This window comes from Chiloscyllium plagiosum, unplaced genomic scaffold, assembly GCF_037043375.1.
Source record: "Chiloscyllium plagiosum isolate Xiang-an unplaced genomic scaffold, Cpla_swu_hap1 HiC_scaffold_39, whole genome shotgun sequence".
Lineage (NCBI taxonomy): Eukaryota > Metazoa > Chordata > Chondrichthyes > Orectolobiformes > Hemiscylliidae > Chiloscyllium > Chiloscyllium plagiosum.
In genome coordinates this window covers 33,916,158-33,942,603 of record NW_028270177.1, presented here as the reverse complement: position 1 = coordinate 33,942,603, position 26,446 = coordinate 33,916,158, and the positions used below count along the sequence as shown (strand labels likewise).

General features: G+C 41.3%; 1 protein-coding gene across 2 annotated transcripts in view; it reads right to left on the bottom strand.

Moving 5' to 3' along the window:
* Positions 1 to 26,446, bottom strand: part of adamtsl3 (ADAMTS like 3) — a 669,182-nt gene that overhangs the window by 257,272 nt on the left and 385,464 nt on the right. Inside the window, exon 1 of one of the 2 annotated variants that reach the window (XM_043677602.2) lies at positions 7,397 to 7,506. The exons of the other annotated variant lie outside the window; for it this stretch is intronic. Coding sequence (XP_043533537.2) covers positions 7,397 to 7,472 — 76 coding nt within the window. The 5' untranslated portion in view covers positions 7,473 to 7,506. Of the gene's footprint in view, positions 1 to 7,396; positions 7,507 to 26,446 lie in introns of those variants that run through there. 2 annotated transcript variants of the gene reach the window in all.

Here is a 26,446-nt window from a genome sequence, read left to right as displayed (position 1 = left end):
CTTTGATGCTTTCCTCAAATCCTCCTCAGCACTCATAATTTTCTTTGCCTCACCATTGGTGACCATGTATTCAAACCTTTTTTATTCATTCAGAGGGTGTGGGCATCATTGGCCAGGCCAGCATTCAGAATGGGAGAGTCAACCACTTTGCTGTGGCTCTGGAGTCATGTGCAGGCCAGATCAGGTAACGATAGCAGTAGTGAAACAAATCAGTTTTTCCTGACCATCCACAATGATTTCAGCCATCATTAGACTCATAATTCCAGACTTTTTATTGAATTCAAATTCCAACATTTGTTTTGGTGGAATTTGAACCCAGGTTCCCCAGAACATTACCTGGGTCCTCAGATTAGCCTCGTGAGAATACCATTAGGCCATTACCCCTCCTCATCTGTTGAAACCCTGTGTTACGGAACTTTCACTGTAAATCTCTCCATCCATTTGTTCTACTTTTAAGTCACTCCTTTAACTTGCAGTTCTGAGACCATGCTTTAAAATCTCTTTGTGGTTCGATTTCAAACAATAACCTTCTGAGGCACTTTGGGATATCCAACTATAAGACTGGTGCATGGCGTTTTGTTGCTTTCATTGGAATGCACACTTTTCTTTCACTTCCACAGTGCAGCACTCATTCCTTGCAAGAGCATCATATCTGATATATTTTTATCAACATCATGGGAGTATTGTTTTAAAAATGTCCTTCTGCACCTATTTTCAATTTGTCATCAACATACTTCCTCCGCCATTTTTTCAATCACTAATAATATTTTAAAATTCATCGCTTTGCAAGTAACATTACTGTGTAAGAGCTCAGTCCAATCTGTTTTCAATTAACTATCAGCCACCAAATTAAATATACCAACCTCAAATGAGGTTGCCCACATAATAAAAAAAATCAAATTGCATATTCAACATATCAGCTACCCATATGGTTTACCTTTTCAGTGCTACAACCATCTCAATGTATTTTACAGAGCTTCTTTCAGAAACCTTGGACTATAGTTGGCTCTTATATGAAAATTATTCATACAATCATATCATAATCTAAAATAAACAGTTCCAATAATACAGAGCCTTTCATGATTACAGCATGCCCAAAGTGTATTGCAGCCAATAAATCACCATTTTAGTGTCGTATACATGGTAGCCAATGTGTGTTCAGCAAGATCCCACAAACCTGATTACAATAATGACCTGGTAATCTGTTTTAATGTTGTTAATATTAGCCAAGACACAATGGAAAACTCCACTACTCCTCCTTCAAATGGGTGCCACCGAATCTTTTACGAGTTGAGTGAACAAAGTCAACACACTTTCCACCTTTATTCTTCTTCTTGAGTCCTGGAGTGGGACTTGAAATCTTAGGCAAGAATATGCATCAACTGAGTTACAGCTGACACACCAATCATATGAAAACATTATGGCTCCCAGTCATGTTATACCCAATGTGAAATGTATGTGATTCAAATATCCCTATATAATGGTACATATCAATAGGTAGCAAGTGAGAATAAAAATTATTAAATGTGAAAGCCAAACATTTCAATCCAGAGTCACCAAACATCTAACAACAAAAGAAAGATGGGAAACAAATAAAATTGTTCTAAATATCTTATGGAAACTGTTCTGCTAACACCTACATGGAGTGGATGCAATACTCAAAAAAAGTGTCAATAATCTTTAGCCTGTGATTCCCCTCAGCATGAAGGAATTCGTGTAAAAGAATCCAGCTAGAATAAGGCATTGTTAAGGCTGAAAGAGTTAACCCAACACAACAACTACTTTATAATCTTAATTCACAGCCACTTAACGAAAGAAAATTGACCACCACAATCCAAGATACAATCTCAATGAGAGATTGCAAAGACTAGTAGGGTAGGCCTTCGAACGTGACTTTCACAGCTTGGTAACATTCAAATCCAGGAGAAAGTGAGGACTGCAGGTGCTGGAGACCAGATTTGAAAAGTGTGGTGCTGGAAAAACACAGCAGGCCAGGCAGCATCCGAGGAGCAGGAGAATCGATGTTTCGGGCATAAGCCCTTCTCAAGTTTCCTCATTTCCCCTCCCCCCACCTCGTCTCAGTCCCAACCCTCGAACTCAGCACCACCTTCCTAACCTGCAATCTTCTTCCTGACCTCTCCGCCCCCACCTCCACTCCGGCCTATCACCCTCACCTTAACCTCCTTCCACCTATCGCATTTCCAACGCCTCTCCCCCAAGTCCCTCCTCCCTATCTTTTACCTTAGCCTGCCTGGCACACTTTCCTCATTCCTGAAGAAGGGCTCATGCCCGAAACGTCAATTCTCCTGCTCCTTGGATGCTGCCTGACCTGCTGCGCTTTTCCAGCAACACATTTTCAGCTCTGGTATATATGAGCACAATCTAAAAGCATTCTCTAATAGAGTTGAAACTTTTTAAAAAATATTCCTGCCATTGTGTAGTCTTCTGAGAGGAAAGTACAAAATATGTCCACAATTTGACATGTATTCTTGCAAGATATGGTTTGCTACTGAATAGGAGATCAGCCACTCATTATCTTTATAGTTAAAGGGGAATCTTAGTCCAGTCTGATTTGACTTGCTTCTTCATCTCTTTGAAAAAAATGTTGTTCAATCTTTTCTTCACACCAGTGAGTATGATATTCCACAGGAGTCTGTCTCTAGACTGCAACTTAATTTACATTTATAGCCATTCTTGTCTGTATCTGCCCAACTTGAAGGATACATTTTGGAAATACAAGTCATAAGTGTCCACAAGATTTAAAGTTCTGATTCATGATAATGATACAGCTGTACCTACCGATGCTTCAACTTTCAAATCCCCTTTGACTTCTGAATTTTGTCACTTGTACATAGTCAAATATCCTGCAATGGTACGACTTTGATTTCCTCTGAATTTTTCCAAAGATATGTCACCCCTAGTATTCTAAACTGCAAGCCGATCAGCACGAGTCACTGACTTGGAGAGAGGCCTCTGCGCTACACAAATCCCTCTCTTATCCTGTTTGATGGTCACCTATCCTCTGATCTCCCACACCTTTTATGGCAGTGGGGCAATATGAAACTCTCAGATTCCCAGACACACTGCAGCAGCTCTGGCTACTCCTCAAGCTCCATAACATATAGTCTGAGTTTGAATGGCTTGTAATACTTCCCGTACACATGAAGTACAAGGCAGAAGCATTTGCTGTCTTGGTGTCCATCATTTGACACACTGAGCCCATGCTGACTGAAATTAGGCGGCTTGCTTGTAAAACAGGAAAAGAAAGAAAAGCACTGACATTTTGTTTGAGTCATCATATTCGTTTTTTCTATATCTTCCTCCCCTAGTAAGATTCTTAATCTACAGCTGCAGTAATTTAATCAAATAATTTACAAAATACCATGTGCTTGGGCAGCCACTATGTATCATTCGTTACCGAGAGTAGCTTTGACAGTTTAAGAGTTACAGCTTGGATTATCAGTCAGCACACTGCAAATCAAATCACGACAAAGCAAATCTATAACATTTCTACTCAATCCAACACTTCATGAAAGTTAGTCTGAAGGAAATTGAAGAAACGCTGTAAAATGTATGTCATTTATGACCAGTTGTATTCCACAGGTAAAACTGCCTACAGAGACAGGGATTTGTTCCATCGGTATATCTATAATGTGATCTCATTTACTTAACTTTCCCAATGCGCCTGATGAGCTATTTTGTGTTTGCACAATCGCAGAACCTAGGATAATGTTGAAATAACTTGCCAAGACAAAGATTGAATTAGCTCATCACAGACATGGCTATGTGAGCCTGCCTCTCCTCAGGCTCCAATGCTTAGAAAAGGAAGTGTTTGACAATGTTTTGTAGCCAATAAAGTCTACTTTCTTGGGCATGGCTCTGATCCTCAAAATGTGCAGTTGGATCTTATCCAGAAAAACAGTACTTAAAACATTTTTGTTTTGCAAAAACTGGATTTACTTTACAACTGTGTGGATATCCTTGGTTTTCAAAATGCTTTATGGCTGTAATATTGAAGCTTATATCATTGTTGCAATATGACAGAAGAAAAGGGTAACTTTCATTTTCAATTCTGCAGAAGTGTAACCTCACTGATTGGCTCATATACCCTACCATACAAACTGCTCAACTTCCATGTATATTGATTTTTAATGGAAATGATACTCTCAAGTTGTTTTAGCCACGAGTGTGTACGATCTGCTTGCTCATTTTCAAGCAGTGAAGGAGAAAATTACTCTCGAAAAAGCTTTACAAAGACATTTAAAAGTGAGAAACGGAACTGATCCTAGATGTTGTTAGACTAAAATACATCCTCTATCTTTGATATAGCTTTTCAGGATGCCACTGTGAGTTCTGATTCTCACAATTAAAATGGGAAACAATTTTGTGCCCAGCTTTTTTCACTGGGTGACGATCACCTCCAAATTGGTCTTGGGTGCAGGTCTACTCTTTAACTTCAATGTTCATTCGCCATTTCTTTTCAAGTTCTACTTGAGAACTAGCCATTTGGACAGAGAACTGGCTCAAAGATAGAAGACGGAGGGTGGTGGTGGAGGGTTGTTTTTCAGACTGGAGGCCTGTGACCAGTGAAGTGCCACAAGAATCAGTGCTGGGCCCTCTACTTTTTGTCATTTATATAAATGATTTGGATGTGAGCATAAGAGGTACAGTTAGTAAGTTTGCAGATGACATCAAAATTGGAGGTGTAGTGAACAGCGAAGGTGGTTACCTCAGATTACAACAGGATCTGGACCAGATGGGCCAATGGGCTGAAAAGTGGCAGATGGTGTTTAATTCAGATAAATGCGAGGTGCTGCATTTTGGGAAAGCAAATCTTAGCAGAACTTATACACTTAACGGTAAGATCCTAGGGAGTGTTGCTGAACAAAGAGACCTTGGAGTGCAGGTTCATAGCTCCTTGAAAGTGGAGTCGCAGGTAGATAGGATAGTGAAGCAGGCGTTTGGTATGGTTTCCTTTATTGGTCAGAGTATTGAGTATAGGAGTTGGGAGGTCATGTTGCGGCTGTACAGGACATTAGTTAGGCCACTGTTGGGATATTGCGTGCAATTCTGGTCTCCTTCCTATTGGAAAGATGTTGTGAAACTTGAAAGGGTTCAGAAAGGATTTACAAGGATGTTGCCAGGGTTGGAGGATCTGAGCTACAGGGAAAAGCTCAACAGGCTGGGGCTGTTTTCTCTGGAGTGACAGAGGCTGAGGGGTGACCTTATAAAAGTTTACAAAATTATGAGGGGCGTGGATAGGATAAAGAGACAAAGTCTTTTCCCTGGAGTCGGGGAGTCCAGAACTAGAGGGCATAGGTTTAGGGTGAGAAGGGAAAGATATAAAAGAGACCTAAGGGGCAACTTTTTCACGCAGAAAAAGTACATGTATGGAATGAGCTGCCAGAAGATGTGGTGGAGGCTGGTACAATTGCAACATTTAAGAGGCATTTGGATGGGTATATGATTAGGAAGGGTTTGGAGGGATATGTGCCGGGTGATGGCAGGTGGGACTAGATTGGGTTGGGATATCTGGTCGGCATGGACGGGTTGGACCGAAGAGTCTGTTTCCATGCTGTACATCTCTTTGACTCTATGACTTAGATAGTCATTAACTGCATTTCCCAATGAGAAGAAAATGTTTGAATTGAACCCAGAAAAGGCTGATATAAGCTCACAACATAACACAGCACTATCTTCTTGGATAAAATTAATATTTGGATGCATTAATATAAAAGCACTTGCAATGCTCATTTCTTTTATGATAGCGCTTGTGTTTTACACACACAAATATATCATACATAATGTCTCAGGTGGTGGAGGTATGTCCCATCCAGCACCTTAAATATTCACTCTTTCCACTGCCAACCTTTAGCGACAGGAGTCAGTACCATCTACAAGATGCAATTCAGCACTCACCAAGGGTCCTTTAACAGCACTTTCCAAACATCTGACCTCCACCACCTTGAAGGACAAGAGCACCAAATATATTGCAGCAAAGGTTTCCTCCAAGCTGTACACCATCCTCACTTCAAACTATATCACCATGCCTTCACAGCTGCTTAATCAAAATCCTAGAACTCTCTCTGTAACATGAGATATCCCTGCATCCCAAGACTACAGTGGTACAAAAAGGTGACTCGCCTTCATCTTCGCAAGGACAATAACTATGAGTCAGTGATGCTCACATCCCATGAACAAATAAAGGTACAGTCATCATAGTCTTCCCAAACCATAAGGTTGCTCTCTGAGAGAGACGACTAGTGGTGGTTTAAGTCGAGGGTCACCATGCCTCAGGTGAGGGAAGTGGTTGAGAAGGAGAGTCCTTCAGCTGGTGATCTCAGCTGGCGGGGAACTGAAGCCATATGGTTAGATCATTCTACATTGCAAACCAGCCTCCAACTGACATCCCAGGAACAAATACAAAACGTATAATTAAAAATTTGATTTAGCCACAGTTCAATTCACAGTGGTTTAACTGTGTGCTCCACAAGAAGATGTAAACATCCCTTGGCACTACTCAAAGATGACCAGGGAAACTTTTGAGTGTGCCTAGACCATTACTTATCTCTCAATCGATGTTACAAAAAACAGATCACCGAGTCATTTGTTTCAATGTTTATGCACTGAGTATATTTCTTATAGGTATGATTAACTCTCAAAAGTACTTCACTGGCTCTGATGGGGTTGGCAATGCTCTTGTGAACATAATGATATAAATACAAAGGTTTTGTGCTTTTAACTCATGGATCCTACACAAAGAATTGTTTAAAGGAAACCTGGATAAATTTTCAGTCAAATGCTTTGCAATCTTAAAACATGCACTAGAAGTGCTGCAACATCCCACATAAACCATCTGTTGTACATATCTAGCAGTGAATGCAGTCTGGAAGCATACTCATTGCTTACCCTCTGAAATCTTCAGGCATTCCAGGCTTTATAAAGGTTCCTGCAATATCAATTTCCTCAGCACAGTCAAGAGGAAAAAGACACTTGCATTTACATAGGGTCTTTCACAACCTCAAGACATCCCAAAGTGATTTACAGCCAAGGACATACTTTTAAACTCGAGTCACTGTCAAAACATTAGAATTGGATCCATGTTACAGAGGTTATGCTTGACAGAGGGGCAATGGAACTGTACCCCCAATTTACACTGAGGTCAATGCTGTGCATAATCATGTAGTGACAATGTTACCTTGATACCAAAGGCAACTTATGAATTTTTGCCACTTGGTAATTATCATCAATGATGTGTTATTAAAGCCTAGGACTAAGGAATTACTATAACTAATCACAATCAATACAGCAGACTGGAGCTGAAGTCTATCTTTCTGTTGGGAAAAGCAAAAAAATTGAATTTTCAAAGTTAGTTAGTTAGGTTATCAACACTTACATAGATAAGATTCTGAATGGCTTTGGAATGTCACACCTCTTAAAAGCATCACATGAAATTTTAAAAGGTTAATCATATTGATTGACTCATTAGCTCAATGTCAGCTTGATAAATTCCATTCTCCAAGGTTCCTTAAGTAGCTTTTTTGAAACCCACGACCATGACTGTCTAGAAAGACAAGGGGAATAGATAAATAGAAAAATCGCCAACTGTAAATACCCCTCCAAAATGCTCACCATCCTGACTTGGAAATATGCCACAGTTCCTTCAATGTCGCTGAGTGACAACCCTGGCAGTCCCCCTCTAACAGCTTATGGATCTACCTACAAATGAAATATTTTAGTTCAAAAAGGCAGCTCACCATGACCTTTACAAGGTTAACGAGGGATGGGCAATAAATATTGGTCTAGTGAGCAATTCATAGAATTATCGAATCATAAAATCTCTACTGTGTTGAAACAGGCCCTTCGGCCCAAAAAGTCCACACCAACTCTCCAAAGAGTAACCCACCCAGGCCCATTCCCCTACTACTCTATATTTAGTCTCGACTCCAATGTGCTAATGCACCTAACTTACACAACCCTGAACACCAAGGACAATTTAGCATGGTCAATTACCAAACCTACACATCTTTGGACTGTGGGAGGAGCCCAAAGCACCTGGAGGAAACCCACGCAGACACAAGGAAAATGCGCAAACAGAATCGAACCCAGGTCCCTGGCGCTGTGAGGCAGTAGTGCTAACCACTGAGCCAGTGTGCCGCCCAAAGGCATCATCACATCCCATGAACGAATAATACTTTTTTAAATCGGCTAACAGGATGGAGAACACTATGAATTAAGATATACTAGTCTCACAGAATAAACTAAAGAAAATGTTTTGGTTTTCAAAGCTACCAAAGCAAACATCATGGTAGCCACAAAAAAAAAACAAAGCCCTTTGGATATTAAACGAGCTTTGCAAAACAGTGGGTAAGTAATACTGAAATATAAAAATCTTTTCCTACCAATCAATCGTGTAAAAATGTTTGATGGGAAAAATAGTAACTTCAGTTGCACGACCATAGTAAACATGAGAAAATCCTCTCCAAATGCTCACTAGGCATTGGCAACATAGCATTATACCTACAAGTTTAAATATTTATTACATTACTGTAGGGAGCACATTTCAAAATTACTTAATTATATCTCAAGTACTTTGGTACTTGAGGTTGCTAAAGATGTTATGCAAAGTTAATTTTATTTAAAAACGTGTACACCATGCTACTCCTCTAAAAACAACTTGGGAGTTTTATTGTGTCTTTAATGCAATAAGACATTCAAGGTGCTTTAAGGGAGCATCAGAAAACAAGATATGATGCCAACCTATACAAGGAAACCTTAGGTCAGATGACCAAAATCAATATGAGGGATAAATGTTTTAATGAAGGATCTTAAAGGAGGAAAAGCTATAGGGAAGAAATTTCAGAGTTTGAAGCCGAGGCAACTGAGGACATATCCAACAATAATGGAGCAATTAAAAATGTGGATGCACACATGTGATTAATTAGAAAAGTAGAGATGACTCACTGTTGTGGTACCACGGAAGTTAGGGAGGGATGAGGCCAGGGAGAGATTTGAAAGCAAGGATGAGGTTTTTGAGATTTTATAAAGCCATGATACTGCTTCATAATCTCAAAACATAAATTAAAAATCAGACAAATTGCGTAACAGAATCCCACAACACAAAACAATGTCAGTCAGCCCATCATGCAAGAGTTACATTACCATTTCCGATTAGTTTATTTAGTCATATTTACTTGTGAACTTACCCACATTGATATGAGCAAACATCTAAAGATTAAAAATGTAATTGTAATTAGGTTATGAATCAGAGAAAAGCTAAAATTCAAAAACCATCACCAACTAGGCTGTGAAAGCAAGGCTCTTGCACTAAACGCATTCCATACAACTAACATTCCTAAATCAGGTAAATAAAAACAAAAGAATTTCAATTACTCAAATTTGAACACTATGTTTGAAATACTTCAAAATACTTCCACCTGCTTGCCTTTCAACTCCCATGTAGACCTGCACCTTTTAATAGGACCTCAGCTATGAACTCATTTGTAACCATGGACCTTCTACTCCTGTACTTTGCAAGAATGTGGAGACTCAACCAGCTGACAATGACAAATGTCAGCTTGTACGTAGCACTCAGTTAAGATTATTGAGAGATCTATTCATCTGGTTACATCTGTCATTGTCTGAATTAACTTCCATTTTTCTGAAACTAGTGCACTTTGAATGCACTTCACATTTTAAATGTTTTTTCAAGCTCACTAACTACAGATTTTAAAACTATTTAGTGTGTCAAGCTTGAAATTTGATATTTATTAGGGCGGCCTGCAGGTGTTAGATTCAGAGCTCTGGATATCAGCTTCAGGGTAACTTGTCCACTGACAACCAATCAGTAGTTTATTGCTCACTTGTCAATTTGGATAGTCATAGTATACTACTTCGACATGGTCTGGTTCATATATTACTGGAACAGTACCAAATGTTAAACTATAGCAATGCTTTCAAATACTTACTTCATCTGAAGATGCTCAGAATAAACATATTGGGCTTGCATCAAACTTAAAAATTTGAATTCCCAACTTACACTCACTCAAAGCAATGAAAGTAACAAGTAGTTTTGGATTCATCAAATTTCAATTACTGCTTCAATTAACTGTATTTATGAAAAATTATTACCCTGTCTCTGTGGCTTTGTCCTGTTTTGAATCATTATATTTTAAAAAAATTACCTTTCAGCCAACCTTATAGCCATAGTGTGCAGCTATGTAAAGATCATGTTTATTTGTTGATTGCACAGAAAGTTTTTGAAGAAACTCTACTTTGCCTCAATAGATTAATGCAAATTACAGCTATTTTTGATCAATCCCGGATTTGAGCTTTGACCACAAAAGGGAACTTGAACAACGAGGCTGTCTGCTGTGGAGGTCCAGAGGTTGACAAATGAGTAGCATCAAGAATTGAGAGAGATTTCTTCGCTTGAATCAGAATGTTGAAGTGTAGTTGTAGCATCAATTTAAAGGTTTAAATCAAACAATAGCAACTCAGGTGGGGTTTATCTCAGTGATTCTCGTGTAAAACATAAACAGCTAGGTTACATTTCTACTATGAAACAAATAATTTACATCCATTCCACAGATCTCCAAGACAGTGAGCATAGTCCAACAGATCGTGCATTTTTTCATTCTATGCAGGAAATTTGCCGAGCAGCACCCACTTAAAGAAAAAAGATCAGACACGAAGCTTAACTCATTCGGTGTATCTGATCCTTTCTTCCTACATTAATGGGGGAGAAGATATTTCAAGTCGGCTAGAATGGGTAGAATGGGAACAAATGCTGAGTTACATTTCTGTAGGTGAGAAAGTTCTAGCTGCAATGTGCTAATTCCTGGCTTTCACTGAAGCATGTTTGTCTGCGTGCAAGAGACATGTACTATGAAATGAACAGATTGACTGCCAGATAATGATAACTTAAAGAAAGATTTGCATTTATACTTCTCAAAGGACTTCATGTGCAAAGTAGCACCTTTGAAATGTAGTCACTGTTGTAATGTAGGAAATGTGGAAACCAATTAGCTGATATCAAAGTGCCTCCATTATAAAGCTAAATGATGATAAACAATATAGAGATTAATCACACTGGACTCAAAAACACTAATTTTGTTTCTCTCTTGACAGATTTTTCCAGACCTGCTGAGTTTCTCCAGCATTTTCTGTTTATATCCTACCATCTGCAATATGCTAATATCAGAGAAACCAATTTTGTGATGTTAACTGAGGCACTAACATTGACAAGGGCACTGAGAATAATTCCCCTCCTCTTCTTCAAAATGTGTATTCTTGGAACATTCGACAGCTGCCCAAGCAGTTTAATGTCTCATCTGTAAGACAGCACTTCCATCACGCTCTGAACTGCGCTAGAGCTTCAGCCAAAATCTAGAAACGACCTGGAAACGGATTAAACCGGAACCTTGAGACTCTGAAATGTTACCAACTGAACAAGGGCTGATAATTATTGTTAATCAACCTGCTCAGGCTGATAACAATACACCGCTGGAAATCGTGAAACACAAATCGGGACCCTGTGGTGCAAAGGTAAGGACACTACCATGGTCAGGATGCTAACTAAATATAAAGTATGATCCTTTTACAGCAATTAACGTTTAGAATCATAGAGATGTAGAGCATGGAAACAGACCCTTCAGTCCAACTCATCCACGCTGATCAGATATCCTAAACTAATCTAGTCCCATTTGCCAGCAATTGGCTAATACCCCTCTAAAACCTTCCGATTCATATAGCCAGATGCTTTTCAAAAGTTGTAATTGTATCAGCCTTTTCTACTTCCTCTGGCAGCTCATTCCATACATACACTGTCCTTTGCATGAAAGGTTGCCCCCTAGGTATCTTCTCCAGATTTAAATCCTTATGCACCGGTTTCTCAGGGCTCAGAAAACTGACTGGTTTAAAAGGAAGTGAGTTTCAGCTATAAGTTGTGGGAGTCTATCAATTTTGAATAGCCTGAACTTAATGGATGCTCAGTTCGCTCTGGCAATATTTAGCATAGCGTTCACATCACTCCTACATATTTTAAGAGCATTCGAAAGGCATTCCAAGAAACAAAATTAGTTTAAGACATGGATTGTATGTTTCTGATGGTACATTATAAAAAGGAAGATAATTACAAGCCAGCGTGGTGACAATGTGCTGCACAAGAGGAATTGGCGAGAGAGAGGTTGTGGTCACACAGGAGGTCGTGCCAGTGTAACTTATTGTATGATGGAGTCTTTGCTTTCTTGGCATTTTGGAAAAATGCCTCATCATAAGTAGAGATGTTCTTTTGTAATGTTTCTGTGAAATAAATCGAAATAAAGCTCTGGGTCCAGATGAAAGTCCCTCCGATTGTAAAGCTAGACACGAATGAACTGGCTCCCAGACTGACCTTTCGATAGTCACTCAGCACTCCCTGCTTACCAGATTTAGTTGAGACAAGCTCGACTGAATGACATATTAAACAAAATGAGAAAAGACAATCAAAAAAACAACAGATCAATATGTCTCACTGACCTCCTCTACAAATTGCTTGAACGCATTGTCATTCTCAGGGTGGCACAGTGGCTCAGTGGTTAGCACTGCTGCCTCACAGCGTCAGGGACCCGCCTTCGATTCCAACCTCAGACAACTGTCTGTGCGGAGTTTGCACATTCTCCCTGTGTCTGCATGGGTTTCCTCCGGGTGCTCCGGTTTCCTCCCACAATTCTAAGATGTGCAGATTAGGTGACCTGGCCATGCTAAGTTGCCCATAGTGTTCAAGGATATGTAGACTAGGTGCATTAATTGGAGTAAATATAGGACAGTAAGGGAATGGGTCTGGATGGGTTACTCTTCGGAGGATTGGTGTAGACTTGTTGGGCCGAAGGGCAAATTTCCATACTGTAGAGTTTCTACGATTCGTGTCATGAAATGCTTTGAAGCTCACAGTCTCCTGATGGATAAAAACCAAAAAAAAAGCAGCAGATGCTGTAAATCATAATTGCTGGAAAATTTCAGTGACTCTGGCAGCATCTGTGGAGAGAGATCAGAGTTAACATTTTGAGTGTAGTGACACTTCTTCAGAACTGAGGAAGGGTCACTGGACCTGAAACGTTAACTCTGATTTCATTCCGCAGATGCTGCCAGACCTGCTACACTTTTTCAGCAATTTCCATTTTTGTCTCCTGATAGATAGTCAGTATGGTTTGCAGTCAAAATGCAGCTTTTGAAGATTGTGGGTGACCTAACCTCTGGTTGTAAAAGATGCAAAATTCCTCACAGGCCAATACGAGATTGCACATAAATGCCTCATGGAAAGCTCATGTTGAAACTTTACCATGCTGGAACTGGGGTCTATTTTTAAATTTGATGCAACACTTTTTCATCAATAAGATCAAAAAGCGATACGTGATGGGGAATCAACCTCACCCAGAGATGTCTTCTCCCAGACCATCTCAGTGATCTGCGCTAAGGCTTTGACAAATATTAACAACTTTTCCATCAAGTTTAAAAACAGGAGTAAACATGTCATTAAGCATCAGAGACAACTCAAGGTCCTATCACAGAAAGATGACCCTCTGGAATTCCAGAAATAGGTGCGTTCAATGCCAAACAAATGATATGTCCTGTGTGGTATCAAAAATAAAGGAGCCACCAATAGATAGCTTTAAATTCAGTCATCAAATTGTCCAATAGGTTGATATACAAACAAACATGGGCTTTCATCTTAAAATGAAAGTTCAATGGAGGTTTCACATTCAGCAGATGACCTCCAAAGCAAACATGATTCTTGGATTTCTGAGGACGAATCCTTAGTATTGCTATAAAAATATCAGAGTTATAGCCTCCCAAATGTTTGAGAATATGAGTTTGTGACACAAATAAAACAGAAGTAGAGCAGGGCTGCAGGCTGAGTTTGTCATTGCAAATGTCAGTGACCATCTGAAACATCTACCTGCTCCCTGCTGGATCTGGCAGCTTTTTGTTTTAAGTGGCTGTGAAAAGTCCTCCTTTCCTTTCAACATGTGTGCTTCTGGTCCCTTCCAGGGTGCTAACAAAGACATATTGAGAATTGCTCAGTCTGCTGCACATACAAAGGGCAGGTGACAACACAGGATTATTTCCCAACATTGGGAGTTATTTTTATGAGCATTTGTTGACAAAAAACAGAATTAGTGAGTGCTCACATTCACTGCTTTGACTGGATTTCCACTCACAGGAGTTATAGGGTGTCATTGATTATACACATATGGCAATCTGAGCACCATTAATGTAATCAGGAGGTTTTAATCAACCACAAAGGATATTATTTTATCAATGCACAGCTGGTGTGCAACCACAAGAAAAGATTATTCATGCAGATGTGAGCCAGATTCCCTGGGAGTTTTCCTACTGCAGCAAGCCAATGTTCCAGACCTCTTAGTTCTAAGGAACAGAGTAAAGGACCAGCTGATAGAAAATGAGGGGTACTGTCTGCAAAATAGACATCCGAAAATCTGAAAATATGTGTTTTTGGTACCTCAAAAGGTATGGAGACTCCCTCTGTTTTGTGTATACCTTGTCTTTAGGGGAATTCAACTATAAAGGCTCCAAATGCCATGTGCAAACAATATTATGACATTGCCTGGTATGTGATCTGCAAGCTACACACACAGAAATCAGCTACATGCTGTAATGCCTGCTTCATAACTTACAATGTGAGTTACTGTTGTAAATAAACTACCCCACAGAGTTAAACAACCTTGGACAAGTGACTAATTATTAGCCTATTATCAAGACATCATTATTCAGTGCTTACCATGAGGAAACCAGAATTATACAATATTGTGCGGTGACATTTACAAGTGGAGGAAGATAAAGATGATCATCAATCACCTTCAGATGAGGAGGTCTTGGAGGATGAGGATAAGGACAACAGGTACGAAAAGGAGGATGATTTAAACAGGCTGGGGCTGTTTTCCCTGGAGCGTCAGAGGCTGAGGGGTGACCTTATAGAGGTTTATAAAATTATGTGGGGCATGGATAGGATAAATAGACAAAGTCTTTTCTCTGGGGTTGGGGAGTCCAGAACTAGAGGGCATAGGTTTAGGGTGAGAAGGGAAAGATATAAAAGAGACCTAAGGGGCAACTTTTTCACGCAGAGGGTGGTACATATATGGAATGAGCTGCCAGAGGAAGTAGTGGAGGCTGGTACAATTGCAATATTTACAAGGTATTTGGATGGTATATGAATAGGAAGGGTTTGGACGGATATGGGCCAGGTGCTGGCAGGTGGGACTAGATTGAGTTGGGATATCTGGATGGTATGGACAGATTGGACTGAAGGGTCTGTTTCCATGCTGTACATTTCTATGACTCTATGACTCTGTGAAAGATGAAGTCACGTCCTGCTGCGGTTTTTCAGCGCATCCCATGCAACATCAGCACAAGTAAAGGCAGAGTGCTCTGTCCAACACTGACTTTTGGCCTAGTCCTCCAGATTTCCGAGACCAAAAACTGCACCAACTGGGTATATGAACAAGAAGAGTTTAGAGGGATACGGGTCAAGATTAGAGTAGTGCTGGAAAAGCACAGCAGGTCAGGCAGGATCCGAGGAACAGGAAAATCGACGTTTCGGGCAAAAGCCTTTCATCAAGAACTTTGCCCAAAACGTCGATTTTCCTGCTCCTCAGATGCTGCCTGACCTGCTTTTCTTTTCCAGCACCACTCTAATCTTGACTCTAATCTCCAACATCTACAGTACACACTCTTGCCTTAGAGGGATACAGGCCAAGTGCTGACAAATGGGACTAGATTAGGTTAGGATATCTGGTCAGCATGGATAAGTTGAACCGAAGGGTCTGTTCTGAGCTGTACATATCTGTGACTCTATGGACATGTTCAGAGGCAGACTTAACTATTAGGAAAAATGGCAGCAAACTAAGTCCTGGCTGAGGGCAGTAGGTGGGTCAAAGAGGTGGATAGTGGGGGTGCTTTGATTGGAATCCCCCCTTGCATTTCCATTCTGCTGTCATCCTTCTCCTGAGCCAGCACCCTACCACCATAACCCTATCACCTTAGCCAGTCAACTGAGACCAGCTTCACAATGATCAATGACTTGTTGTTAAGACATGGAAAAGGAAGTTGCCATCCTGTTCAGATCAGTAAACCCATTGGCAGTCAAACCCTGCACTCATTCGATAGTCATGCTTTAAAGCTCTACAGAAGTGGGTCTTTCCATGGCAGATATTAAGACAATTACCTTCACCACTTGTGTTCAATTTGCATTTCACAGCTTCCCTACCAAATGACACCTACAAGATGCTCAGGTGCACTTCAACTGCAGAACAACCGGGGAACACTGTGGGAAGCAAACAGCCCACACATACATAACACTCCCCTGAAGATGTCAAATGCGCAGCTCTGCATCCTTCTTAAAAGGCACCACACAGTGCCATTGGCCAGCTGCGAGTGGTGGTTTAGAGGAAATGTTTCTCTCTGGTATGGCCAAAATCATATGTGGAATGTCCTTGGCTAAGTTGCTGATGTACCTCTCAATGATGGCTACCAGGGTTTGGCTTCTGTCTCCAGCTGAGCAGATCTTGATAACAAGGCTCTTACCTTTGACCTCTCTCCATAACCCAACTCTGGGGGAATTTGCCATCACACACTTAAGGCTTCAATCATCTTCATCCTTCATTACAAAAGAGCAAAATATTGTCTCTGCCTTCTGCTTGAATTCTCCAAAGGAGGTCCATGAAATAATACTGCAAGGAAGATCTTCCAGTATTATTCCTTTCAAGATGAATACAAAATTGGCTTAACAGCAGGAGACAGAGGGTGGTAGTGGAAGGTTGTTTTCAGACTGGAAGCTTGTGACTAGCAGTGTTCCATCGGGATTGGTGCTGGGTCCACTTTTATTTGTCATTTATATAAACGATTTAGATGAAAATATAGAAGGCATGATTAGTAAGTTTGCAGATGACACCAGGATTTGTGCTTTTTTTCGCAGCAGAGAGTGGCGGGAGCTGGGCGTAAGTTCAGGCGGAGCGCAAAGCCGGTCGGGAAGGTAAGTGATGGCTATTAGAGTGGGTGAGTTCTAAACCCCAGGTCCTACAAAGTAGGGTCTCCCTCCCTCCCTCCTCCTCTAACCTAAATTAAGAGTCCACAGACTTGCCACAAAAAGAGGGTCTAAGGAAGTTTAGATCGAAGAGTGAGGCTTCAGCTCAGGAATCTTTGACAAGGAGGTTGAGTGAAGTGATTACGCCACAGTTGAAGAGGACGAAGACATGACTGCCCAGCTGGTTCAGTGCGCTATGTACTTGATGTGGAAGGTCAACGACTCTGGTGTGTCTGGCTTGTATATGTGTGGAAAGCGTGTGCACATTCAGCTATTGACCGAGCATATTGCAGCACTGATGAAAGAACTCGCGGACCTTAGGCTCATCCGAGAGAACGAGATCTTTCTGGACAAGACCTTCAGTGAGGTTATTACACCAATCATGCCAGACGAGAGCAGAAGAGAGCAGACGATGAGGAAGGCAGAGAGGAGACAGGTGCAAGAGACCCCGGGAGAAGTACCTGTCAGGAACAAGTTGAAGCTTTTGGAAACAGTAGAGACTGATGACACTGCCAGTTCGCAAGGCGGCCAGGTCTGTCAATCAAAAGTTGGCGCAGAGGCAGAGCGGAAGAGTCGGACATCGCACAGAGCCGTGGTAATAGGGGACTCCATCGTGAGAGGAACTGACCGGGGTTTTTGTGGCAGCAGACGGGATTTAAGGATGGTGTGTTGCCTCCCTGGTGCCAGGGTGAAAGACATCGCGGACAGAGTGCAGGAAATCCTCAAGGACGAGGGTGAAGAGCCAGAGGTGGTGGTACATGTCTGCACAAATGATGTCGGGAAGAAGAGGAGGAACATACTACAGCGGGACTTCGGAGAACTAGGAACTAGGCTGAAAAGCAGGACGTCCAAGGTGGTTATCTCTGGTTTGCTTCCAGTACTTCGGGAGATAATGGACTTGAACGTGTGGTTGGGGAACTGGTGCAGGAAGCAAGGATTTAAGTTCTTGGATCACTGGGGTATATTTTGTGGTAAGCATAAATTCTACAAGAGAGACAGTTTGCACCTTAATAGGTTAGGGACCAGCATTCTGGCAGGCAGGTTTTCTACTGCAGCACCGCTACATTTAAACTAAGTAATAGGTGGGAGGGGACAAACTGCATGTTTAAAAAGGAAATTGAAGGGAAAGTTAGAACAAGAGAAGTCAAGAAAGACAACTGTATCAATGAAGCAGAAAACTCGGAAAGGGATCATGCTGTAAGGTTGAGTGAAATAGGGGTTGCTGGGAAGGGTGAGAGCACTAACAAATTAAAAATACTATACATGAATGCACGAAGCATTAGACATAAGATGGATGAGCTTGAAGCTCTTTTGGAAATTGGCAGATACGATATTGTGGGGATAACTGAGACGTGGCTTCAAGTGGACAGGGCCTGGGAAATGCATATTCAAGGCTACACGTGCTATCGTAAGGACAGAATGACGGGCAGAGGGGGTGGGGTGGCCTTGTTGGGAAGGGAAGATATTCAGCCCATTGCGCGGGGGGACCTAGAGTCAGGGGATGTAGAGTCAGTGTGGATAGAGCTGCGAAATACTAAGGGTAAAAAGACCCTCTTGGGAGTCATCTACAGGCCCCCAAACAGTAGTCTGGATGTCGGATGTAAGTTGAATCAGGAGCTGAAATTGGCCTGTCGCAAAGATGTTACTACAGTTGTTATGGGGGATTTTAACATGCAGGTTGACTGGGAGAATCAGGATGGTATTGGACCTCAAGAAAGAGACTTTGTGGAGTGCCTCAGAGATGGATTCTTAGAGCAGCTGGTGCTGGAGCCGACCAGGGAGAAGGCAATTCTGGATCTGGTATTGTGTAACGAACCAGAATTGGTCAGAGACCTCGAAGTGAAGGAGCCATTGGGAAGTAGTGAGCATAATACATTAAGCTTCAATCTGCAATTTGAGAGGGAGAGGGTACAGTCGGAAGTGACAGTACTTCTGTTGAATAAAGGGAACTATGGAGCCATGAGGGAGGAGCTGGCCAAAGTTTAATGGTGCAATACCTTAGCAGGGATGACCGTGGAGGAAAAATGGCGGATATTTCTGTGTATAATGCAGAAGTTGCAGGATCAGTTCATTCCTAAAAGGAAGAAAGATCCCAGGAGGAGGCAGGGGTGGCCATGGCTGATGAGGGAAGTTAAGAAACATAACAAGTTAAAAGAGAAAAAGTATAACATAGCAAAGATAAGTGGGAAAACTGAGGACTGGGAAGCTTTTTAAGAGCAACAGAGGATTACGAAGAAGGAAATACGCAGAGGAAAAATGAGGTACGAAGGTAAACTGGCCAATAATATAAAGGAGGATAGTAAAAGCTTTTTTAGGTATGTGCAAGGCAAAAAAATGGTTAGGACTAAAATTGGGCCCTTGAAGACAGAAACAGGGGAATATATTACGGGGAACAAAGAAATGGCAGAAGAATTAAATGGGTACTTCAGATCTGTGTTCACTGGGGAAGACACAAGCAATCTCCCTGAGGTAACAGTGGCTGAAGGACATGAACTTAAGGGAATTTATATTTGCTAGGATTTGGTGTTGGAGAGACTGTTAGGTCTGAAGGTTGATAAGTCTCCGGGGCCTGATAGTCTGCATCCCAGAGTACTGGAGGAGGTGGCTCGGGAAATCGTGGATGCGTTGGTGATTATTTTCCAGAGTTCGATAGATTCGGGGTCAGTTCCTGAGGATTGGAGGGTGGCTCATGTTATACCACTTTTTAAGAAAGGTGGGAGAGAGAAAGCAGGAAATTATAGACCAGTTAGTCTGACCTCAGTGGTAGGAAAGATGCTGGAGTCTTTTATAAAGGATGAAATTACGGCACATTTGGATAGTAGTAACAGGATAGGACAGAGTCAGCATGGATTTATGAAGGGGAAATCATGCTTGACTAATCTTCTGGAATCTTTTGAGGATGTAACCCTGAAGATGGACGAGGGAGATCCAGTAGATGTAGTGTACCTGGACTTTCAGAAAGCTTTTGATAAAGTCCCACACAGGAGGTTAGTGAGTAAAATTAGGGCGCATGGTATTGGGGGCAAAGTACTAGATTGGATTGAAAACTGGTTGGCTGATAGGAAACAAAGAGTAGTGATAAACGGCTCCATTTCGGAATGGCAGGCAGTGACCAGTGGGGTACCGCAGGGATCCGTGCTGGGACCACAGCTTTTTACAATATATGTTAATGATATAGAAGATGGTATCAGCAATAACATTAGCAAATTTGCTGATGATACAAAGCTGGGTGGCAGGGTGAAATGTGATGAGGATGTTAGGAGATTACAGAGTGACCTGGACAAGTTAGGTGAGTGGGAAGATGCATGGCATCCCATACCTTACACTGAAAGACTGAAGCGACTGAACTTATATACCCTTGAGTTTAATGTGGATAAATGTATGGTTATCCACTTTGGTGGCAAGAACAGGAAGGCAGATTACTACCTAAATGGAATCAATTTAGGTAAAGGGGCAGTACAGAGAGATCTGGGTGTTCTTGTACACCAGTCAATGAAGGCAAGCATGCAGGTACAGCAGGTAGTGAAGACGACTAATAGCATGCTGGCCTTCATAACAAGAGGAATTGAGTACAGAAGCAAAGAAGTGCTTCTGCAGCTGTACAGGGCCCTGGTGAGACCACAACTGGAGTACTGTGTGCAGTTCTGGTCTCCAAATTTGAGGAAAGACATTCTGGCTATTGAGGGAGTGCAGCGTAGGTTCACGAGGTCAATTCCTGGAATGGCGGGATTACCTTACACTGAAAGACTGAAGCGACTGAACTTATATACCCTTGAGTTTAGAAGACTGAGAGGGGATCTGATTGAGACGTATAAGATTATGAAAGGATTGGACACTCTGGCAGCAGGAAACATGTTTCCGCTGCTGGGTGAGTGCCGAACCAGAGGACACAGCTTAAAAATACGGGGTAGACCATTTAGAACAGAGATGAGGAGAAACGTCTTCACCCAGAGAGTGGTGGCTGTGTGGAATGCTCTGCCCCAGAGGACAGTGGAGGCCCAGTCTCTGGATTCATTTAAGAAAGAGTTGGATAGAGCTCTCAAAGATAGTGGAATTAAGGGTTATGGAGATAAGGCAGGAACAGGATACTGATTAGGAATGATCAGCCATGATCATACTGAATGGCGGTTCAGGCTCGAAGGGCTGAATGGCCTACTCCTGCACCTATTGTCTATTGTGATGAAAGTTATCTAAGATTACAAAGGAATCTTGATCAATTGGGTTAATGGGCTGAAGAGCGGCAGATAGAATTAATTTGGATAAATGCGAGGTATTGCAAGGGTGTGACTTATACAATTTAATGTAGAAGAACAGAGAGACCTAGGGATTCCGGCACATAATTCCTTGAAATTGGCATCACACATTGACAGGGTAGTTAAGGAAGCAGTTAGCACGCTTGCCTTCATTGCTCAGACCCTTGAGTACAGGATTTGGACGTTATGTTGAGGTTATACAGAATATTGGTGAGGCTTCTGCTCAAATAATGTGTTCAGTTTTGGTCACCCTGCTATGGGAAGGATATTATTAAACTGGAGAGGCTTCAGAAAAAAAAATTACCAGAATGATACTGGGAATGGAGGGTTTGAGTTATGGGGAGGGGCTGGATAGGTAGGGACTTATTTCACTGGAGCACAGGAGGTTGAGGGGTGACCTTTTAGAGAATTATAAAATCATGAGGGGCATGGATAGAGGGAATAGCCAACATCTTTTCCCCATGGTTGGAGACTTCAAAGCTAGAGGGTATAAGTTTAAGTTGAAAGGGAAAAGATTTAAAAGGGATCTGACGGGCAATGTTTTCATCAATAGGTTGGTGCATGTATAGAAGGAGGTGCCAGAGGAGGAAGTGGAGACTGGTACAATTACATTTAAAGGCCTCTGGATGGGTAAATAAATAGGAAGGGTTTAGAGGAATATGGGACAAATGCTGGTAAATGAGATTAGATTAGGTTAAGGTATCTGGTTGGCATGGACGAGTTCGACTGAAGGGTCTGTTCCTGTGCTGTTTAACTCTATGTCTCTGCATTAGTGTAATGGTAACACTACTAGGCCATTGTCTCCCTTCCTGAACATAATCAAATAGGCTTGCAGAAGCAAGGTAATGCCTAACTATTCTTTGGTCTTCACTCTCCACAATTCTAGTTTTCTCATGAAGAATCCATCTTCTCCAGCATGTGGCTTGGTAGTTAACCTGAAAAGTTATTTTCTTCTGTGTGGCATGGCAGTATTTGTTGCACATATACTTCTCTCAACTATTCTGTCTGACCTGTGTCAGAGTCTGTGCACAGCAAGGTCATTTGTGCCCAGGTGTTAAAACTGGTACCTGACTTTCAATATATTTTGATTTGAGCTTCTATTTACATTACAAGCAGATCAGATGGGTTATCTCTGGACAGATTTAATTTGAGTTCACTGGCAAAACTTAATAAGTAACATCTCCCACTCCAAACCATTCCAGTTAACTTTGAATTAAAAAGGACAGAGTTTAAAATAGCTATTTTATAAAGGCCATTGCTTGTGCACATTGAAAGCAGTATTACCATTTCAATGACACGCTGAGTATATGAAGGAGATTTATCCATATATTTATCCAGTGAATAACTAGCAAAAGAAAGACTGCTGCACTGGATAATGAAAGTAGCTTTCCATTCAGCCAATGCACAAAGCATTCTAAATAGTCCCATAACGGTGATTTTCTATTTTAAACAGTATCAGATATAGAAAAATAGTGATCACAAAGTGATGCTGTGATAACGTCCTATCTACTAAGATTATCATTAGATTTAACAGGAGATTGCATCAGTCAATACTTTGCCCTAACCGTGCAGCTGTCCAATATCAAGCACCAAAAATTAATGTGAAACAATATTAGACACAACAGCAGTGTCCAAATATATAATGAGAAAGAGACTGTAGAATCAATGATGAGCTCAATATCCTTACTTTGGTCAAACATGCAGATTTCTCTGTTTTACTAACTTGAGACTTATTAAAAGGGTGGTATGGTGGCTCAGTGGTTAGCACTGCTACCTCACAGCACCAGGGTCCCAGGTCCTATTCCAGCCTTGGCGACTGTCTGTGTGGAGTTTACACATTCTCTGTGTCTGTGTGGGTTTCTTCCGGGTGCTCCGGTTCCTCCCACAGTCCAAAGATGTGCAGGTCAGGTGAATTGGCCATGCTAAATTGCCCAGAACGATAGGTGCATTCGTCAGAGGATAGCAGGTCTGGGTGGGTTACTCTTCGGAGGGTCAGTGTGGACTGGTTGGGCAGAAGGGTCTGTTTCCACGTTGTCGGGAATCTAATCTAAACGATTCATATTATGACTTGAATTATTTGCGTATTTTCCTTCTATTTCTCCTGGTGTGACCTGTATTTTCCGACAGTTGAAATATTTTCAGTCCTTTACCAGCTGGCTTACCCACTTACCGAGTTAACCTGCAGTTAACCGAAGTACCTAACAAACTGGTTAATCAGTAGTTTACTACTAAACTCAACTTCTAATCAATAATTAGTTATTATCCAATTTCCTGATAAGTGTCTCTAGATAAAATTCATACTTGCCAATTTCTCATGCTGCTCATTAGCTGCCTGAATTTGGATTCCCATAAGATAGTGAACACAATATACACTCAAGGTTATGCCCACAAAATTGTCCTCATATTTAATACCATATATAGTCAGGAAAAAATGCATTTGCACTAAATTATATTGAGGTTAATCAGCAGAGTTGAAATCAAAAACAGACCTTGTGAAAAGTTAGGAATGAGATGGGAGAAGAGTGAATAGTTCAGACAGAGTGTGGCAGTACTGTATCCAATATTTCCTGATTTTACATTGAAGTACACTAATATACTCAATGTCTTGCCAGCCTTTCCCTTGAAAATATTACATATGATTCATAAATTTTCCAGCTGAAAACAGTGTTTAAGCTAAATCAAAATATACAAGCTATTCAACTCCAATGAGATTTCAGTACATTAAAAATATCATAGATACAATATAATAAAATGGTTAAACGTGACCTCACCTGTAGAACACGTGCCTCTGAGTGAGAAGGTGGGGAGTTCAGCTCCACACCAAAGAATTAAGCACATAATCTGGGGTAACACTCAAGGACAGGAGAGAGGTTATATTAAAGAGCTGGCAACTGCTCCAGATGAGCACAAACAATACCTTATCATTCATTCAAAGAAAACAAACAGGTTTATTCCCAGGGTTCTGGCTAAATATTTCCCTCAGCCAATTCCAAAACAGATTATTTCACCATTACCACATTGCAGTTTGCAGGGCCTAGGTGTGCTCCAATCGACTGCTGTATTTTCTACATCACATATTAACAAAAACTTCAAAGATACATACTCAGCGACAAAGTCTTTTGGAAGGCATTGATAATAAAGTATGATTTAAAATAATCATGGAGTCACAGGTAAACAGGATAGTGAAGAAAGCATTTGATATATTTGCCTTCATTGGTCAATGCATTGAATATAGGAGTTGGGATGTCATGCTGTCGCCCTACAGGATATTGGTTAGGCCACATTTTGAACACTGCATTCAATTCTAGTCTCCTTGCTATAGGAAAGATGCTGTTAAACTTGAAAAGGTGCAGAAAAGATTTACAAAGATGCTGCCAGGGTTGGAGGGCTTGATCTATATGGAGAGGCTGAATAGGCTGGAGCTGTTTTCCTTCGAGAAGAGGCAAAGCGAATTTATAAAACCATGAGGGGCATAGATGGAGTGAATAGCCAAGATCTTTTTCTCAGGATAGGAGAATCAAAAACTAAAGGGCACAGGTTTAACATGAGAGGGGAAGAACATAAAGGGGACCTCACACAGATTGTGTGTTGTGTATGGAATGGAGGAAGTGGTGGAGGATGGTACAATTACTACATTCAAAAGTTTTCTGGATGGGTACATGAACAGGAAGGGTTTAGAGGGATATGGGACTAGGTTAATTCAGAAAATCTGACTGGCATGGATGCGTTGAACTGAAGCATCTGTTTTTGTGCTGCACAACTCTTTGACTTGAAAATAACAGCTTTGTTTGAACTTGGAAATGATAATGCGTGCCCAATCTGACAAACTAATTCAAGAAAACATTACATAATAAGACAAGAAACTCATCACATTATTTCTGCTAAATGTACATGCCAAGGTAACTCAAAAAATACTATTCTTTTCCAATCAACACAGTATATGCATGGAAAGAGTAATTCCTGAACCTGCCTTTTCAATGCACTTGTCAAGAGTGAAATTCGGACTTACCCGACAGTCTCAAACTGATGGAGATATCCTCAAATGTTTGCAATATGACAAAACAAAAAAGTTACGGGTTGTTAATGTCATCTAACTTGTGAAGATAACTATATACTGGTAAATGGCTGCCTGCTGCCACTGCCTTGTGTTGTGAACTCACTGGTAGCAATGAAGTTCAAAGCTATGAGGAGAAATAAAATACATGAAGACACCATAAAAGTGAGATACAGAGCATATGTAGACAGAAAGAAACAGATTTGAAAGCGGAGAGTGAGATCATTTATTTCAGATAAAGATTTGATGGAACGAAGTCAGATCAGCTGGGGTAAGAAAGGCAGGAGAAACACTTCTCACTGATTCCCAGAGGCACTTCAGTTGCCAGCAGTGTGCAGGATCAGTAGCTCAAATACCCTCGGGTACGAGTCCCATCCTGTGAGAGCTGCCAGAGGTCAGCAGCTGCCCATTGCAGACAACAATTACCAGAGGTTCAGGATCAACAAGGGACCCAGACCACAGATGAGTGCAGGTGGGGTTGTGGTCTCGAGGAAGAGGGTTGACAGCAAAGGGTAGTTTGCAGCAGTCCCTCCAGCCTATTTCATGCTACGTTCCTCAACCAGGCACTGATTGCCTGACAATGAGTTAAATTCCTCCCATTTTTCCCTCACCCCCAAAGGGGTAATGAGGCAAAGGGATAGTGGTATGGCCGCTCAACTGTTAATCCAGAGACCCATGTATGTTCTGGGGACCCAGGTTCAAATTCTGCCAGTAGCAGATGGTGGAATTTGAATTCAATAAAAAACTGGAATTAAGAGGCTAATGACAGCCATTATCGATTGTCAGGGAAAACTCATCTGGTTCACTAATATCCTTTAGGGAAGGAAATGGTCACCCTTACCTGGTCTAGCCTAAATGTGACTCCAGACCCACAGCAATTCAGTCAACTCTTTAACTGCCCTCTGGGCAATTAGGGAAGGGCAATAAATGCTGGTCCAGCCAGTGACGCACTCATCCCATGAATGAATTTTTTAAAAACAGCCACAAACAAACCAGTCTGGATTTACTCTTTGGGTTTCCACCTTTGGTAAAAGGACTACCAACCTTTAGTAGGAA